Raw genomic sequence first — 19,528 nt, forward strand, 5'->3', positions numbered from 1 at the left:
ACTGTGGTGGGTGTCCACTGCATGGGCCTGTCCCGCATCTCTTCCCACATTCTTTGGTAATGACAGTCCACCTTTCCTTTGCGGACAGTCCCTCCTCCCTACCCTGCCAGCTCCAAGGGCAAGGACGCATCCCTGGTCTGGTCTGGCAGAGTACTCTGTCCCCCTGCCTTGGAGTGGCTGGTTCAGCAGGATGAGTACAAGACCCAAAGCGGACCAATGGATTCCAGTCTAGGACGAGACTAGCTGCCCCGGAGTCCACAACGTAGCAGCTGAGATGGGGTAGCTCAGGTTTTTCTGCCCAGCCTTATGCTTTACCCCTAAGTTCTCCACAACTTGGGCCAGTTCCCTGCAACTCAATGGCCAGTTCAGGACTGAGTCATCCTTGGTTCCAATCACAGGTGCCCACTTTGGATAACAAGAGGGCTGGAAAGTGCCACCTACTACTGCCCCAGGAAGTATGACACTTCTCAGCAAAGGGAGCTGGCCTAGACCATCCATCCTTTCAGGTGGAAGGGAAGCACCAGGGAGAGGTGAGACCAGGGCAGGGGGAGCATACCTGCTCGCCGTGCTTTTCCTTCCAGCTGCACTGGCTCCGTCAGCCTGCAAAAGAAACCCAAAATACCTACATCAGCCAAGGGTGATGACACAGATTCTACCCACTGCCATCCCACCAAGTTCCCGCTCAATATCGGCCTTCAACACAGGGGTGAACTGGTCACAGTAACCCTGCTCCATTTCTTCAGGCTGGAAAAATCTGCCCCCAGCGGTAAGAGGAAGTCAGCACACCCCCAACTCAAGTCTGCTTGGCCCTTTAAATACAACTGAGCACCCATTGCCAACACAAACCCAGCAACCACAGAGCCCTGGGGACTCAGGGAAAAGTAAGTAACCAGCTAAATCTGAGATTGAATTGCACCATTTTTATTTTCAGCTGGGATTTCCAATAAAACAGTAGCCGCAGATTTATTCCTACCAACCGGAGTGGGAAAATCCTATTATGTTAAAATATTCTGTCTCCCAACGCTCCAAGCAGGGGGGAGGCAAGAGAGTGCTGGTTCTTAATCTCTTTTATTTGGGGGTGGGGGATAAGGAGATAAGGCTGACCAAATGAAATTTTCAGAAATCATAAAATTCTGGTTTGGATACAGAGACTGAGGCCCTGGGCGAGGAGGGAGCTGCCTGAAGTCTCATGAGAACTGAATGACAAATACCTGGGCATCCTGACTCCCAGGCCAGTGCGGAGGAACCTCGATGCGGAGGCTGCAGACATAGGGAGAACACCTAGGTTCTCCACCACCTACGAAGATGCATTCCCTAGCTTTGTCAAAACATTTATAATAATAGTTCAAATACTGCAGGTTCAAAACTGGCACACGTGTGTTCCCAAATTCAGAATCCTTTCAATTTTAGAAAGGTAACATGGTGCACTCTAAATGCGAAAACAACCCTGGCAGGGTCTGCGGAGCCCCAAGTACTCAAGCTCACTGATATTTGTATAGTGAAACTTATTGCAGCCAGCCCTGTGTGGGATAAATGAAGACGGCAACTAGCCTCTTCTCGCTTCAGGTCAAGTTCTGCCATCTCGTCAGATCCCAAAAATCTTTTTGTTTTCAAGCTTTTCAAATTTCAAGATTGTGTCTGAGGGGCTGGGAACCTAAAATAAACACAGAGGCAGCTACCTTTTAATGAGTACTTTCGGGAAGTTGCAAACTGGCAAAACCGTATGGCAGACTTCTATCCAAAGAATAAATATATAAAAATGAAGGGATTTCACCTCCAAAAAAGGGCCACATCTCAGCTTTCAAAAATCCAGGAAGACACAGTCCCACAGGGCCACAGTCTGCTAGATATACTTGGTTCTCCAGTCCCCACCTCTCTCTCTTGCCTTACACCCAATCCTCCAGGCCTGGCCCCTGTGGGCACCCAGACTCACTCCCCCTGACAAATTTCCCAGCAGGTACTAATGCATGAACACCAGATGCCTCTTATTCAATCCTCTCCATAGCGCCCCCAACACACATACACAATAGTCCCATTTTATAGGCACAGAGGGACAAAGAATTTAAGTCATTTCTCCAACACCCCACAGCTACAACTACAGGTCTGGATCACTCTAGGCCCATCTTTCTCAGCTCCGTAATATTTTATCTCCTGCCAACTTTCAGGAGAGCCAACTGGGAAATGGGGTGAGCCCATGCAGCCCCATTTCCCACACGAGAGAAATGCAAAGGTGAAGGACAAATAGGGAGGGAGAAATGTGAGGCCTGGGCGGGAGAAATGAATGCGAATGCCGGTGTATCACTTCAATGGGAGAAACAAAGCAGAAAATGGTTTGCATATCGTTTCACCGGGAGCAAGGACAGGATCGATTCTAGCCTTTTTCTGACACCCTGCATTCCCCAAATCCTGTCTGTAAAGCAAACGGGAGGACGCTGTTTTAATGTCCATACCATAAGAGGCAGGAGTGGTAGGAGGTGGAAACTCTGCCTCAGAGAGCTTAAAAAAAATTGTAAAATCCCAAATGGCCTCTTGTCTTTCAGACTCAACTCTGGGCATGTATTTCTATCATTTCATACATATGTTTAATGTTGTCTTTTTTGTCCTTTTCCTTCATAATTTCACACAGAGTTGACCAGTTCAAATGCAGTGAACATGTAAGTGGGGAAAAGATTCAGTTTTCAGCCCACCTAATCTCTACCTATGTTCCCTCTTATAGTATGGTTCCCTCTTATGATACTTGAGTTTCTTATCACTGGCAGCATCACTCATTTTTGTTTTCCACCCATTTTTATAAAATGAAGACAAAATGCTAAAAATGTTCAAGTCGTTGTCTAAACAAATCCTTCTGCAGGGACTAAGGTGGTGGCACTGGGAATATGGAACCACAGGAGAAAGGAGTGCCACCTCAGCAGGATATGAAATGTCCATTTATCGGAAGATACAGGAAGCTGATAGACAATGGGCACAAGTAAGAGATGTCTAAGACAGACTGTGTCAATATCAAGGCACCTGCCAATCATAACCCTTGGGCCTAGCTGAGTCCAGACCCACCATAAGAACAGGAGACAATCTCTTGGGCCCTCCCAGCCCTAACTGAAGCCCACACTGCTGAAGGCATTGTAGAGACCCATAAGATGCCAAGCCGGCTTGGTCTGTGTCCTCACTAATGCATCATAGAGATCCTTACTGTTTGAATTCAGCTGGACCTCTGACATTGCCATTTTCCTAGGTCCAAACAGTCTATTATCAGAAAATTCATGTGATTCGATCTAAACCACAAATTCACCTTTACCCACTGTAATCTGACCTGATTATCAGTTTGAACCGAAATTTAAGAGCACAGGGTTTAGAGTCAGACGGCCTGAGTTTGAGTCCTGGTTCTTCCATTTTCTAGCTGTATAATCCTAGGCAAGTCATTTGTACTCACAAGGTCTCAGTCTTCTTGTCTGAAAAATGGCAATAAAGTAATCCTAGGACCTACTCATGGGACTAGCATGAGACTTAAACAAGACAACTGAAATACAGTAAAGCATGTAAAAGTACTTAGCATGGACTCAGCTATAGTAATGATGACCACTAAGAACCCTAGATACCGTTACCAAGGCCACCATGTATTGGGTCCAGAAAACTGAGGCACAGAAACACAGAGTGACTTGCGTAAGATTACACAGCAGATGAGTGAGTGGCAGAGCCAGCCTGGACTACACCAGAGGTCTTCCCAGCCTATCTCTGGCCTGATCTCAAAACCGTCCTACAAGTCAGCATCTCAAGAGCGTCCACCAGACCCCACAGCCCCTAGGCCTCACCCAAAGGGCTGGTTAGAATGACACTGAATACAGTGATGTAGGCAAAGTACTAAGTGCAAGCCAGGTATGTGCAGTGATTGCTTAAGTAATGGAAACTCTACTTTTGCTGCCGCCACTGGACCATGTACTCCTAGAAGACGCAGCTTCCTGCCATGGCTGTCTGGGTCGCACTTTGAACCTTGCACAAGCTCTTTCCTTTCCTTGGACCTGAGGTTCTCCATAGGTTAAAATAAGGACAGGAGGCAGAAGAGTTAAATCCAATCACCTTTGTCCTCTTCTTTCATCTCTGTCATTCTATGTGCAATTGACCCAACCTTAACCAAACCCCTCTATGGCAAATTAAATATGATGGGAGAGAGTGGGCCCATGAGAGTCCTCCTGCTCACTCTTACCGAGGTGGAGGTAAAGGTATCTAACACCCCCAGCTCTCCGTCAGGGTACCTGCACCCCTTTCTCAGCCCCATCCATTCCTTACACAGCAGCTTCTCCCTAGGACCTGGTCAAGGCTATTTTTGGTTTCGTTCGACCCTCCTCTTCCCTCCCAAATGAATGTTAAGTTGTTCTTTTCCATTCTCTTATTAAGGATTTTCTTGGAAAGAAAATATTATTCCAAACCCAGAAATTTTATTTCTAAATTTGTGCAAATGTAAGTTGTAATACATTAGCTGCATTTCACATTTTGTGCAAATGGCAGAAACAGGCAATTCGTGTGCTATGGGATGGGGGCTGGCCAACGATTTCGATAAAATAAACCCTTTTTTAATTTAAATGCTAATGCACTGAATTAAAATTTAATAACTGAGGAAATTGAAAAGCCGAGCAGGAATATTGGAAATAAATCCAAGCAGAAACAGCTGAAATTAAAAATTCTAGAGAGTGGGAGGATAGCAGCTAAGCTGTCTTATATGATTACATTTTTTTTTTCAGAATGAAGCAAAAAAAAAATCCTATCTCTCGCTGGCTCTAGGGCAGTAAATCCACAGTGCTGTGATTTATTGCTCAATTTTCCTGAGGGAAAAAGGCTTTCTTTCATGCTGAAATATTTCATAAATTTCAAGCCAGCATAAATTCTTAATTTAAAAGTTATGGAGGTCACATTTAGTGCACTGGTACGGTTCCAAAACTAAAATAGAATAAGAAAGAACTTCAAAAAGCAAAGAGGAGGCAGAATTTGCTTTTTTTTTTTTTTTTTTTTTTTTCATTTTGGTTTTAATTCACGACTTGAAATTTCATTATTAAAGATTCCTCCTAGATGGATGAAACCCAAGCACGTGGGGAACTGGTGTGTGTTTGGAAATCTGCTGCAAAAGATGAAGAGATAAAGATTTAATTCAATTATAAAAAGGCATTCTTTTTTTTAAGCCACTTGAGGAATTTCTGGTAAAAATTTCCTCCCTTCATTGCCCGGGAAGGGGTGAGGGTGGGGGAGGGTGGCCAATGTAATTGCTTCTCTTAGATCTCCAATCTTTTGTGCACACTGATATATTCATTTGTTATACAGCTGTTCAACGGCGGAAAGAATGCTGGGGCGCCCATAATTCTAAGCAAATCAATCAAAAATTAATGATTTGTCATGCTTGCACAATGGAGGAAAACAGCTCCTTGGGTCCTGGCTGCCTGATCTCGAAGAATGAAATGCCTTTCTTCGATAAGACAGCCGAGCCAGAGGTTCAGGGAGGCTGAGGTGCCACAGCAAATGTGGCGGCTCCCAGTCCCCGCAAGCTCTGAGGGGATGGAGGGGGCTACCATCTTGGAGGGGACATCTCCAAGATGGCGCCTCGGCCGGTCAAGCCCGGGACCTGGCGCGGCACATTTCCATGGTGGCATAATTAGGATCTTGTCTTGTCCCTCCCCCACTGAATCTCAAAAATTGCTTCCTCTCTGGGGACTTCGATGACTCCTCCCCTCCCCCACCAGATCTGATTTGTCCTTGTTCATTGTTCTCCAACCCTGCTAACGCACCACCACCAGTGCCTTTCACCAACTCTATGGGCCTGGGATTACGGTTCCTGGAGCACCTGTCTCCCCCCGACTGGGCACTCCTCCTGGACAAAGACCACATCCCACATGTGGCCAAGTCTCCAGCACTCAGCTCAGGACCTGGCACAGAGCCAATACCCAGCAAATATGGTCAAATTCATTAGTTGTTATTTCTCAGGAAATACAAGTGAGGTTCTTTAGATGAATGATGAACTGCATCAGCAATTAATTATACTTGGATGAAATACAACAACCAATCTTAAATAATCACTCCTTTATTCATTCAACAGATATTTCCTTGAAAGCCTACTATGTGTCAAACACTGTGCTCAGCGTTGGGTGGACAACTTCAAATCCACTGGTGGACCATTCCAAATCCCCAATGTTCACTGCTTCTGGGGCTTCTCTCCACCCTTGGAAGGGAAGAGTGAATGCAACCAACCCAAGACGGGAAGTTCTCTGCCCCCTGAAGTCTTGTATTCTTTTCATACTAATTCATGTGAGTGGTCTATTCACAAGTATCGAATGCATATTACTACGTAACACATATGTGCGTATTTCATATGTACACATGTATGTATGTATGTTAGTTTGAATATATAAATTCTGTTTTAATATGCCAACTGGTTCAACTAACTCTATAGGAAGACTTTTACCCCAGGGGTGAGTGAAACCAAGTACTCTCAACTTGGAGGCCCGGTAGGAGGTGCCGCACCTGTGAGAAGCACCTGCCAGAGCCCCAGGCCCTGCCCAGAGGATGATTCCATGCCCCCTATTTACTGAGGACAGGACAAGTGGATCCAAAAAAACTCAAGTCTCATCAACTATCTCTATCCTTTCTAATAGCCAGTAGGTCCCCAAATTTAACTTAACTTCTCTCCCACTGGGGTGCAAGACTCAAATCAGAAGTCATTTGCTGATCCAACAATTATTTACTGAGCTCCTTCTACACACCAGACATTATTATAGGCAGATGGAATGTACCCCAATGGCGATTACATTCAAGTAGGGGAGAAAGTAACATTAGGTGTAATAAATTAGGACAATATAGAGTATACTAGAAAGTAATCAGTACTGTGGGGGAAAAATAGAGAAGGGCAGGGGGTAATCAGAAGGCTGGGGACAAGGGATGAGCTGTGCGTTGCAGTTCGAAATAATGTGATCAGAGTAGGTGTTATTGGGTAAACAATGGAAGGAGGTGGGGAAGTTGGTCAGGTGGAGTCTGGGAAGGAGAATGGCCAGTGCAGAGATGCAAGGGGTGGGCGTGGGTGGGGACAAGTGCAGGAGAAGTACAGGAGGTTGGCCCAGGGCCTTACAGGTCACTCTGGCTTTTACTCTGGAGACCCACTGGAAGGTTTTGGCAAATTGACATAATTTGACTTTCGTTCCAGCAGCTGTTAAGAACAGACCAAAGGGCAAGGGTGGAAGCAGGTGGGAGGGAGGAGGTTACTGCAGCAGCCCAGGTAAAAGATGAGGGCGGCTAGAACCCGGATAGCGGCAGTGAGTGGGGAAGGGAGGCTCGGGTTCTGAATATATTGGAAAGGGGAACCAACAGGACTTGCTGATGAACTGGATGTGGGGTATGAGAGAAGGAGTCAAGAAATTGCAAACATCTTTCTCCTCATCACCAAAAAAAAAAAAATGGAATTGCGTCTCTCTGATGCATAAGAATATTAATCATCAGCACAGCAGGTTATAGATTGTTACACTGCATCGAATCCTCCCAGTAACCCTGAGACGGAGACGTGACAGTTTAATTGTCCCCTCTTTAATCAAGAATTAACCAAGCACCCCGAGGGGCCAAGTGACTTGTCCAAGGTCACACAGCTGGTCAATGGGTTGGCCAGGGCTCACGCATTTTTTAATACACATCTTCATCTCTAGAACCAAGGAATCAAACCTGACCCCAAACTATATAGATGAACTGCTTTTCTATATAACCACAGGGCCCTGATTCGAGTACAAGCACGTCCCACTTTTATTCAACAGGTAATCTTGAAAAACACCTATTAAGGGTGACTACCAACACTGAACAACAGCCTTGCAAGGTGTTAAAGAGGATTCCATGCCCAGGAAACTACATATATTATAAATTCCCTAATTAGACCCTGCTTCTTAGATCACATTCAGTGATATGTTTCTAGCATGTGGTACTTGGTTTTTAATTTTGTACATTTGTTTTCCCAAGTGAACATGGTTACTCAAATACACTAACTCCCCGCTAGGTTCCAAGTTTGAGGGGTGGGTGGAAGCTGCCAGAGAAGGCTCTGGGTTAAAAGAACTGGAACTCAGATGTGCGATGCCATTTTTCAATAGCTATATACAGTTCATACTAGATGTGTGATTCTGAGCAAGGCCTTGGGAGATTGATACTAAGATGAATCCGACAGGCTTCCTTATTCATTTACCCAACTACTACCTATTAAGTGCCTACAATGTGCTAGACACCAGGGTAGTTACTGGGGACACAAGAGCAACACGAATGGTGAGGAAGACAAGCAGGGATTGCTTAATTACCTTACACTGTCAATTTATAATTACCAACTGAGATACGTACTCTGAAGAGAAAGGCCTAGATTCCATGAGCATCTCTGACAACAGAAAACAATGAGACTGCAGGGCTGGGAAGGGCTTCCCTGAGGAAGAGAGGCTAGAACAGGGCACGTAGAGCTCCTGCTCATCGGGGAGATGTAAAATCTAGATGCAAACAAAGCTAATAGCAGTGGGGTGCCAGGCAGTGAGGAGAAGGGTGCCATCTCGCCAGCTGAGAAGCCTGGGGCACTGAACCCTCATGGCAGCAAACTTCACTGAGGGCCTTCTCCTCTGGAGGAAGGGGCCAGCTCATGGACATGCCTGGGCTCAACAGAGGGAGCCCCTGACTAGACCCCAGGCCAGAGCCCAGAGGCTAAGGGAGGCCCCCAGAGATGCCATCAACTGGCCAAAGTTCTAACTACAAGGGAAATCCATGAGAAACCACCAATGGCTCCATTCCTCTTGGTTATGTTGCCCTCTACCCCTTTCTAAGCCCCTGCTGTCTGAGGTCAAATGTCAAGAAATAAATCAGGCTTTTCAGGAATGGAACCAGCACAGGCCTTGTCTGTATCATATGAGTTTCCTGGTATGGGCAGTTTCTTCTCCTCTCACTGGTGGGCAGCCATGCAAACTAGAGCAGGACTCTAACACTGACATTATCATCACCACCACCACGATCATCGTCTTCATTCTTTGTCATCACCATCCACAGGTAGTAATTACTGAGCATCTGTACACCAGGCTAAGGAGTTTCTGATTTACTCCCAGGCTCATGGACCACCTCGGAAGGCACCTCTGAAAGCAACTGCTGGCTGCAGTATGGAGGCAGGGAGCCCAACGTAAAGGCCACGGTCATCTTCCCAGGAAGAGATGATAATGGTTTGAGGATGGCAGTAGAGAAGAGAAAGCTCCAGGACTGAGGCTATTGGGAGTAACAAAGATCAACTGAGACAGAGTGCAGAAAGCACCTAGGGTGGAGCTGGCACACTGCAATGGCTCAATAAATGACAGGTTTTAAAACATATTAAACTGCTGCAGCTGTGGTGTGCACAGGGCCTGCTCTCTGTGCACAGACCTGGGCACTGGGAGGGATGGAAGTAAAAAGATGAATTCACCTCCACACCTGGGACCTGACATGGACCTCAGAAGAAGGGGGCGTCCTGGCCTCAGAGAGGAGGGGCAGTAGCCACTACAGGCTGCCATGCAGGACTCACCACCCAGAACTGGTCACAAGCCTCCTTCTCATCCCAAGACACCTGCCTGATGCCACCACAGGTGGAGCTCACAGTCCACACCTGGACCTAAAGGGTCTGTGACAGTTTCTGGTTGTTTAATATGTGTAAATTCTATTCGCCCAGCTGGCTGGATCACCAAGGATTCCGAGACTGCTTCAAAAAGTGTAAGGTTGTTCCTGAAGTCAGGCCCGGCGAGGTTGTTGGTTTTTTAAAAAAATTTTTATACTGAAATAATTTAACATTTATAGAAGAGTTGCAAAAAAAACTACGGGAGTTCCCTTCCACCCTTCACCCAACATGAACAACATGAAGGGCTTTGGTAGAGGCGAAACACAGTCAGAATTCTATCTGCCAAAGGACTGCTGGAGGGGACAATATGGAGACAGTAAGACCAGTTAGGGGACTGATGCCAGCGTCCAGGGAGGGTCAGCTGAGGTCTGATCTCCCTCCCTGGGACTAGCAGTCAAAAAGCCTTCAGGCTCCAAGACTAAACCATGCAGAAGGATACAAGAGCAAGGGTGGCAGTCTCTGGGAGTCAGGCAGGGCACAAGCCCTGCCACTTGCTAGTGGGACCTCAGGTAAGAGACTTGACGTATCCGTGCCTCATTTCCTTCCTCTATGCAACGGGAGTGATGCTAGTGCCCACCTCAGAGCCTGTTGTGAGGACTAAGTGAGTTAATCAGTCACATCTTAGAGCAGGGTCTTTATGTCCACACAATGTACTATTAATCTAGCATAAAGGGCCTCAGATGGGGATAATGCTAACAATCTCAGAGAAAGAGACATCTACTGAGCACCTCCTATATGTCAGGCCTGGGCTGGGGGACTGCATGCACCATCTCAACCACCATAAGCAGTGGGGACTGACCCTAACCCCGCTGTCCGGACGAAGACCCAGAGGCTCACAGGGTGAAGGGACCAGCTGGGAAGAAGTTCAGATGCGCTGTGATTCTAAGTCCCTATTCTCAAACTCTATGCCATGTTGCCTCCAAGGTCCAGCGGGGTGACCCTGGCGAGGAACTTTGCCCTCCTTTAAGAGTACACACGCTCTCTTGGGTGCATAAATGCTGCTCTGTTTCTTTTTTAAAAAAAGAAAAGTGTCTCAGTTCTTTACAGTCATACACTTAATCTCTCAATTTACAAAAGAACGAGTCATGTGACTGGATTCCACAAAAATTCTCTCTCCAGGTTTATGATTTTACAGAAAACTCCAGGGAAAACCGCCTGGAGCGAGTTAAAACCAGATCAGCCATAAACCATGTCCTGGTACAGCCTCACCAAGCCAAGACTCAGATTACTCATTAAATACATGATAAATATTCGCCTCAGATCAGCAGGAAGTGGCAGGGGGAGTGTAAAATAAGGAAAACGTTTTTGCTTCATGGCGGGGGGACCTATTATAAGTACAGAGGGTTGCAAGCTCCAAATTAGTGAACCCAGAATTGGGGGACAGGGTTTTTAAGTCACCCCCTTAGGTATTTTTAAGTAAGGTAGTAAGGGGAAAAGGCAGCTCCTCAAACCTCTTCAAGGGACCAGAGTAAAGGCCTTGAGCTTCCTGTGACATGGCCAAGGTGATGCTGCAAGGTCCAGATAGCCTCCAGGGAAAAGCGGCAGCCCTCCACGACGGGAGACTCCTTCCTCTGACTGCTGGCACAGGCCGTGTCTGGCCTTCCATCCGCCCTTCTGTCCAATGAGGCTGCTAGACTGACAGCCTCTCGGAAACCTTCCAATCAAGACAGTGAAGTCAGGCAGACCTGGGTTCAAATTCTGTCTGGGCCTCTAGGAGCTCAGCGACCTGGCTCAAGTCACATCACCTCTCTCAGCCTCAGTTTCCTCTGATGAAAAATGAGAGAAACGTAGCTGCTGAATAGAAAAAAAAAAGTTCAAAGTCTGTAACATGCTTGGCTAGTGCTAACAATACTACATGAGCCACAGATCTAGATGATGACATGATTACATTGACGGTGGTGAGTAAAACTCATACTTAAAAAAAAAACAAAAGCATATTCTGATCACTCCAGCAGGATTAACGTGGCACAGTAGTTCCAGCACAGAATCTGAAGCTGGACTGGCCTGGGTTCATACCCTGACTCCACAACTTACAAGCCACGTGACACCAGCTAAAGTTACTTAACCCTTTGAGACTCGGTTTCCTCATATGTCAAATGGGGATAATAACAGTACTCACCTCACAAGGTTATTACTTAGGACTAAATTAGTTAACATATGCAAAGTTCTCAAAAACAATGGCGCATAGCAAATGCTATATAAAAATTACTTATTTAAATGATTTAGCATTTGTTAAACTTTAGCTATATCATTTATTAAAATTTGGGCAAGTCACTGTTCTCCTCTGAGCCTCAGTTTCTCTAGCCATAAACTGGACAGTGATGACCAGACAGTGAGCACCCTCCAAGTTCAGAAACTTGCTGATTCTGTTGTTTCTGCCTTTGCTCATGCCATCCCACTGCCTAGACTGTAGTCTACCCTCACCAGCTGGATCCCAGACCCTGCTCCAGAAAGCCTTCCCTGAACACAGGGACAACCTCCTAGAGGCCCAAGGGTGTGCCTGAGCACACCCGAGGACATCGCCACTCTCTACAGCCTTGCTGCCAACCAAACTGCAAGTTCTAAGAGCATGGCCAGCCTTTTATAAACAGCAACTCTGTGTCTCCATAGTACCCAGGGCTGCGTTGCATACAGAAAGGGCTTAATAAAGGTAAACTGGTTTAAAACATAAAGGAATTAACTGTACTGCCAATACTTAGGGAACCATGGTGGTGAATGGGGTCTAGGGAATCTTCTAGTCCAAGAACGGCAAACAGGTTTTATTTTCATTGCCAATTCTAATCAAGCAGTCATGGCTGCCTGGGGCAATGTGTTGAGAAGGATTCTGGGGCCATATCAGAGCTCAGCTAGGAAGGGTGCTGTGATTGATTACTCATGTCTGCAGTGAGCATGATAAAGCTGGGGATGGTGGCTTGCCTGGCTGCCCCACAACCTCCTTTCACAGATAGAGAAACTGAGGTCTCCTGACTCCCAAAGTACTCTTTTACGCACACACTCTCATTTGCAAAAACATTCCTACATGAAGGAGGAGCCCTGGCCTTTTAAAATTTGGAGTAAAGAGATCTCAAAGAAGAGAGAAGACCAGAGACAAAGAAATGCACGCAGAAAAATACGACGTGTAAAACACAGGGCTCGCTTTGGTTGTGAAAGAGAAATTATTACAGAAGGGCAAAGTAAACATTCTAAGAAAGGCTTTTTTCTTTTTTTAAAAAAAGAAAAGTCTGCCACACATGCTCGAAGTAGAAATCTTACAAATTCCTATTGCAAAATAACTCCTGGTCAGCCAACCACAATCTCTATAAATATATCACAAGATCAACAGCCCAGGCAAATAGGGGGAGGGAGAGAATAACTGCATGAATTTTTTAAAAATCAAAATAGTTCTTCTCACAGTTGGAAAGGAAGAAGTCACCCATTTTCCTACAAAATGAGAGGCCCGTGAAGAAAAGAAAGACTGTAATTTACACAACCCAATGAACACCTGCTGAGAAATCTAGACAGCCAAACTATTTTGAAATTATTTTACAATTCTGCTTTCTTTGCAGGAGAAAAAAAAAACCTGGCACCCTGAATTCGTTAGGGCAGCCATGACCTTCCAAAGGCTTCCATGGACCTATTCAGGGTGGGAGCAGCCAAATGCTCTAAGGGGCCTGATCTGGGTGGTAAATCCTACAGGATCCGGACTTGAAAAACAGAAGGCACTCTAAGTCTTTAAAATTCAGGCAATTTCATATAAGGAGGATTTGAGTACACAGGTGATCAACGGGCTGAGAGGTCAAAGAGGGAAGGGAAAGGCAATCTGGGATGAACGTATGAGGGAGCTGCCACCTCAGGCCTCTGGGGAGAGAAAGGGAAGGGATGGTATTCCCAGAAGTTGTGGCTGTTCGGCAAGGGCTGCCCCATGAGGATGGATGGCAGAGAGAGGGGCTGGAACTGTAAAGAAAACACTGAAAGAGGCAGAGTACGAGTGGGGAAAAATACCCTGGGCATTTCCCTTCTTCCCACCTTTCCAATCTGCCTGCTGTGCATCCTTCTTGCAAAACTATTTAAAGGCCAGACAGCAAGGGTGACTGGGAAATGTAGTTCCTTGCAATACAGGGCACAGTAGGGGAAAGTAAGGATGGAGCTGAGTGAGGTCAAACCAACAGCTCAGATCAGGAAATTTCTGGAGGGCTACAGCCACTTGATGACAGTGTCCTGCACAGCTCGCCAAGGGGTCCACCTGCGTCCAGCATCCTCACAGGCAAAGTCTGTCCTCCCTTGACCTGCATGCTCTTCTACACTACCTAGTAGAGTCACAGCTCAGAGTGGAAAGGACTCTAAAAGTCCAAGAAATGGAAGCCTGGCCATCCAGCCCTCATCCTCCAATACATGGGGATGCTTGGAAGGCCCACCAGCATATTTTTGCTTCCGGCCTTTGCTGAAAATCTCCTATTGAAAGAAAACTCAAAATGTGGACAGCTAGTTGTCCCCAACCCATCGCTCAGAAGATCCAAGCACCCAGTGGACACTCTAGAAGCATCTCCTAACCAGATCTAGAACACTATGCTCATTGGGGTCAGAGAAGAGTCTCTGTGATACCAAAGTCTGATGCCAGCCAGGCTGGCTGAGAGGGGAACCCCTCCTAAGGCCCTAGAACTTTCCACCTCGGGGCCATTACTCCAGATTCACACTGGAACTTTATGGTGTTATTTTCTGAATGATATCGTAAAAGTCAAGCATATCCATGTCTCACGAGGCATAGACTCGACCCTGTGAGCTTCTTTGTCCTGACTGTGGCAGAAGGCTTGGTTTCAAACTACATTCTGCACAGAAAGAGAGGGCCCTTCTCCTTCATCGAAAGCGCCGTTCCCCGCCCCCCAAGCCACAGGGCCAATCTCCTTCCTGTTTTCTTCACGCACTCATTGCCTGGGCCATTCAAACAGTATTGATCAACCAGCTGGTACACTCAGTCATCTTTTTATGGCCTCTCTTCTCAGCTGGACCATACATCTTCCCCAGGCAGGGGCTGGGCCTCTGGATTCCCCAGTGCCCACCACATGACCCAGCAAATCGAGAGCATCTACAGAGTATCCTTAAAGGAGAAGATGACCCAGGTGCCCAGAGCTGAGTCTGGGGTGAGGTAGGAATAACACATTCTATCAATACCCCACATTCATTTAGTAATCGATGGGATATTTACATCCATTACTTCATTTAATTCTTTAAAGGCAGGAGTCATGATTTCCATCTCAGAGTGGAGGGAGTGGCAGCAAGCAACTTTGCCCAAAGCCACTAGGTACTGGCAGGGCCGAGATTCAAACCCAGGTCTTCCTCTAAAACAAATACTGAGTTCCTTCCCTCTCCTGGCTCCAGTCTCCCTTTCCAAGGCCCCATATCTTGCTTCTCTTTCATAAAACGAATTGGTTTAATAAAATCATTAAGTGATAAAAAGAGTTAATACACGTAAGGCACTTAGAAGAGTGCCTGGAACAGACCGAGTACCACATAAATAAAGATGACCACTGTCTTCCTTGTTATCATCGTTGCTTCTCCATCGCTGCAAAACTCATTTCAAAACGTCGACCCACCACACCATCACAGTTAGCAAACTTCACAGCCAAAGCAGCAGATATGGAAAATGCGTATACTTAATTAAAACTAGAAAATTAAAGTCCAGTGACTTATCAGTTAAAAGGAGACATCTGAAGATATTGTATGATTCTAAGACGTCTGTCCAACAAAGCACTGACCTTCCTTGTACTAGGCCACCACCAACACCTTATTCCAAACTAGACTAGAATCTCCCCTCCTGACTGATAACCTCATGGACAACACCTTCAGTGCACAAAATATGGTACTTTCAAAAGTAGTAATGATAGAAAGCTAAGCGGAAAGGACAAAAATCATCTATTTGAGCCAGGAAGCCTGCTGTCCAGAGGGAAAATAAAGGCCCAGAGCGAAGGTAACATGTGCAAGGTCACATGTGTTTGAACATGATCTGCAAGTCCCTTTCACAAGGGTTCCTTACTGCTCCCTTGTCAGGTTTATGGGAACTAAATATGTGTTTTAGGCCAGACATATGAAAATCAGTACTCCGAGACACCAGCTCATTGCTTGGCCCAAAGTCTTTGTGCCAATAAAACAAGTCGGCAGCTACCAATTCCAGCTAAGACAGGATGAGAAGGCAGCATTCTGCTATGTCATCTTTCCCAAATGGGGCTCTTCTGCAAGAATTTCCAAAGCAGCTGTGTGCCCTCAGCTGTCACATCCATTGCCGCTTTTCTCTAATTTTAACTTGGCACTGTCACAACAGCCTTACCAACTCTCGTATTCTTTGACCTAGTAATCCACTTTGGAGATATCGTATAAAAGAAAAAAGATTCGTGCACGAAGATGTCCATCACACTATTTATAATTAAAACTGGGAAACAACCTACACGTACGATGTAAACAAATAACTTCTTACAAAGCCATTGGAATGGATGCTCATGAATGGTAGAAAGCTACAGGAAAAATGCTTCAGTGCTCAAGTGAAATGACAAGAACAAAATCAAAACCATAGATTTAACTTTAAATGAACAAAGCGATACATGCACATACACAGTATATGGGTAGCTTGAAAACAGGTGATTTTTGTCCTCCTTCCTGCTTAGCTTTCTATCATGACTACTTTTGAGGAAAAACTCACTGTAGTTTACACATGCTACACATCTATAAAGGCAGGTATCGGGAACAAGATGATTTCCTGGGATGACATTCTTCTCCAGATTGAAGACCTGTGTCTCACCAAGACATGTATTTACAGTCTGTCCTCGAGGATGCAGACACTTGAGTAGACTTGGTGGCTGGACCCAGGTACATACCCATCCCCTGGGAAGTTCAGCACTCGGGGCATTTGAGCGTCACCTGGGAGCTGAACGAAATGACCCTGAGACTATCTTCAAACACTGAGACTTTCTAAGAGGCTCTTGGGAGAGGTAATCTTGAAGCCTGTTGCCTTTTGAATACAGTAGACCTGTGAGTAACATTTTTATATTGTACGTAGTCATGACTACAATAACGATATGACCAATGAAGTGTACTGATACATTACATACCAGTGACTCTAAAAGGCTCATTAAATGGCATGTTAGATGAGTTCAAAGACATTAACCAGGGATAATTCACACACTTTACAACTGGGGAAACTGAGGTCCTGAGTAGCAATGTGACTTGCTGTTTTAAGGAACTGGATCCAAGTGAGAATGCTCACTCAGAGATGAGCAGTTGGACCGCACGTGTGAATGCAGGCAGGCATCTTTAGTAAACCATCTCATTTTATCCTCACCACTTCACGGTGTGGTAAAGAATACTGATGATACTTCTCTTGGTCTTTCCAAAGTCCCTAATAATATTGTGATTTTATAAAGAAACTGAGGCTCAGAGAGGTAAATTTAGTGGCCCCAAATCAGAAAGCTATTAAGCAGCAGGGCCAGTATTTGTACCCAAGCTTGTCTGGCACCAAAGCCCATGCATGCAACCATCGTGCCATACCTAATTCTCCCAAAAGGAAATGAAATGAGAGAGTTATATGGAGTCGGACTACACCACAGTATGAGGAAATATGCTCAGAGGCAGAGTTTGCCTAGAGGCAGTGAGCTCCCCAGGTGAGGTGTGTCATCGAAGGATGCACAGCCATCTGGCAAAAAAAAAAAAAAATCAGAGGCTGTAAGCAAAAGGATGGATTGGCTATGAGGAGGAAGGGAAGAGAGAGAGAGGGATAAAAAGTGTGGTGTTTCTTGCCAGTATATTCCAGTTCTGAATCCTTCTGGAAGATCCCAGACCTTCCTAACACTTCTTCAGACCAAGAATACTTATCCAGCTTTTTCATCCTCTCCAATATTTAAAGGCCACCATCTTTTAGTGAAATGTTGCGGACCAAATATTTCATTTCCTTTATTCCCCTCTTCCTGGCTTCACAAGTGTAGTAAAAAGTTAATGAATCTATAAATTGCTCACTGGGTTAAAAAAAAAAACAGTTAATGGAAATTTTAATGAAAATGTCCCGCCTGCATAACTGATGGCAAACCCAGGACTGAATACCTGGCACTGCACGGCTAGAACCGGGTGCCATGAAAGCTCGAAAATCTTTACTAAAAGAAACAGAGGTCCCAAGCTCATGGACAGCCAAGAGATAAGGATGACTCCATTTCATACTTCAAGGCGGCGAGTAGCATTTACCCCATGGGCAACATCGTCAGCACATTCGATCATCAAACTGGGAAACCCCATTTCTGAGAAAAGGAAAATGGCACAGAATCACACTCATTCTGAGGTACAAGGCCAAGGTTTGGGACTTGACACTAAAGTTGGGAAAAGTCATGATAACTGAAAAGCCACCATGTACTGCTAGGGTTCCCAAGAGGAGTCCATGGACATCTAAGTACCTGAGTTCCTCTCCTCCAGAAATGCCAGAGTCTACACAAGAGGGGTGTGTGTATTTTGGAAAAAGTGCCCCAGGCCACCCTGGACATGCTCCCTATTCAAAAGTATCTCTTTGATGTCTACTCTGTCAAGCGCTGAGCTAGAACCTTTACAGACTTTATTTCTGATATGCTGCTCCCTGTAACATGGAAAGGTAAACATGACTACCTCACTTTAATTGGAAAAGAAATGGAGGCTCAGAGAAGTTAAGTGCCTACCTCAAGGTAACACAGCCAGTCCAACCCCACCACTGCAGGGACATACTCGGGCAGTCAGCACTCATGACAAATCACCCAGGCTTCCTTCGAAAGCCTCCTAGCAGGCTTTCCAGCCTTCATTCGAGACCCTGCAATCCAACAGCCTATACCTGTAGCCTGTTTGGACTTTCTAAGACACAAATCTGACCCTGTCATTCCACCATTTAAACTCTTCACAGACTCCATTTTTCCTGCCAAGGAAAAAACCACACTCCTTCCCGGCTGCCACCAACACAATCCTCACACCTAATGTTCTGGCCAAACCAGGGCTCCTGCACCAACTCCCTTGCTCACTGCCCAGCTAACTCTCCTCCCCAGCCTTCACTCAAGTTTCATCTTAGACATCACTTCCACCAGGAAACTTATCGACATCACTACTTTGCCCTACTCTACCCCCCACCGCCCCCTGGCCACCCAAGGCAGAAGAGCTTGAGCTCCTCTAATGTACACTCTTCCCAGTGGTCCCACTGCCCAACTACCTACCTACCTGCCACCTACCCTGGGCCATCGGCAACCCTGAGGCAGGGAAAAGGTTTGTTAACTGAGCACAGGGCTTGATGCAAAGAGACCTGGGAAACGCTGAGAATGGGCAGGGTAGCAGGAGATGTCTTTCTGCAGCATCCTTGTCATACAACAGGCTCAAACCCTTGGACCAGGTCCAGTTCTGCTCAGCCTTTCTCAGCCTCTCCAAGGGAAAATTACATGGACCAGCAGCCCATGGTTATGGGAGATGATGGAGTGTTGACAAGAGCCGGAAGAAATGTAGTTTCCCCTAACACCTTCAACCTCCTCGCCCGTTCATTCTTTTCTCACCAGCTCTAATAGGATACAAGTGGTTGAAATAGAGTGGGAGAAACAGAAGGACGGGAAACCACATAAGGACAGGAAGAGGAATGCCACAAGCACGTGCTCAGGAGAGTGGCGACAGGCACGAGTTTGTCCTAAGGGTGATCTAGGCCAACTGCAAAGCTACGTGGACACAGACGCCATCCCACCAACAACCAGGGCTCTCAAAGGAAAGCACAGGGACAAGAAATACCTGGAAATTATAACAGCTGCTTTTAGTTTCCAGAGATTTTGAAGCCTCTTTCTCTTTGTTTTTCCCCTAAACCAGTTACAATTAGCATTGAGGGATATAATTACATTGTTAGTCTAATTGCCTGTTTGAAGCAGGATCTACGGGGGTTTAATGGAAGATTTGAGG

General features: G+C 45.9%; 1 protein-coding gene across 25 annotated transcripts in view; it reads right to left on the reverse strand.

The window, feature by feature from the left end:
- ZNF618 (zinc finger protein 618) overlaps nucleotides 1-19,528 on the reverse strand; it is a 163,579-nt gene that overhangs the window by 75,495 nt on the left and 68,556 nt on the right. For all 25 annotated transcript variants that reach the window (XM_039866852.1, XM_039866851.1, XM_039866835.1 and 22 more), the window contains exon 2: nucleotides 557-600. In XM_039866852.1, the coding sequence (XP_039722786.1) occupies nucleotides 557-600 (44 nt within the window). The remainder of the gene's footprint in view (nucleotides 1-556; nucleotides 601-19,528) is intronic.

This window comes from Pteropus medius, unplaced genomic scaffold, assembly GCF_902729225.1.
Source record: "Pteropus medius unplaced genomic scaffold, Ma_sr-lr_union100, whole genome shotgun sequence".
NCBI lineage: Eukaryota > Metazoa > Chordata > Mammalia > Chiroptera > Pteropodidae > Pteropus > Pteropus medius.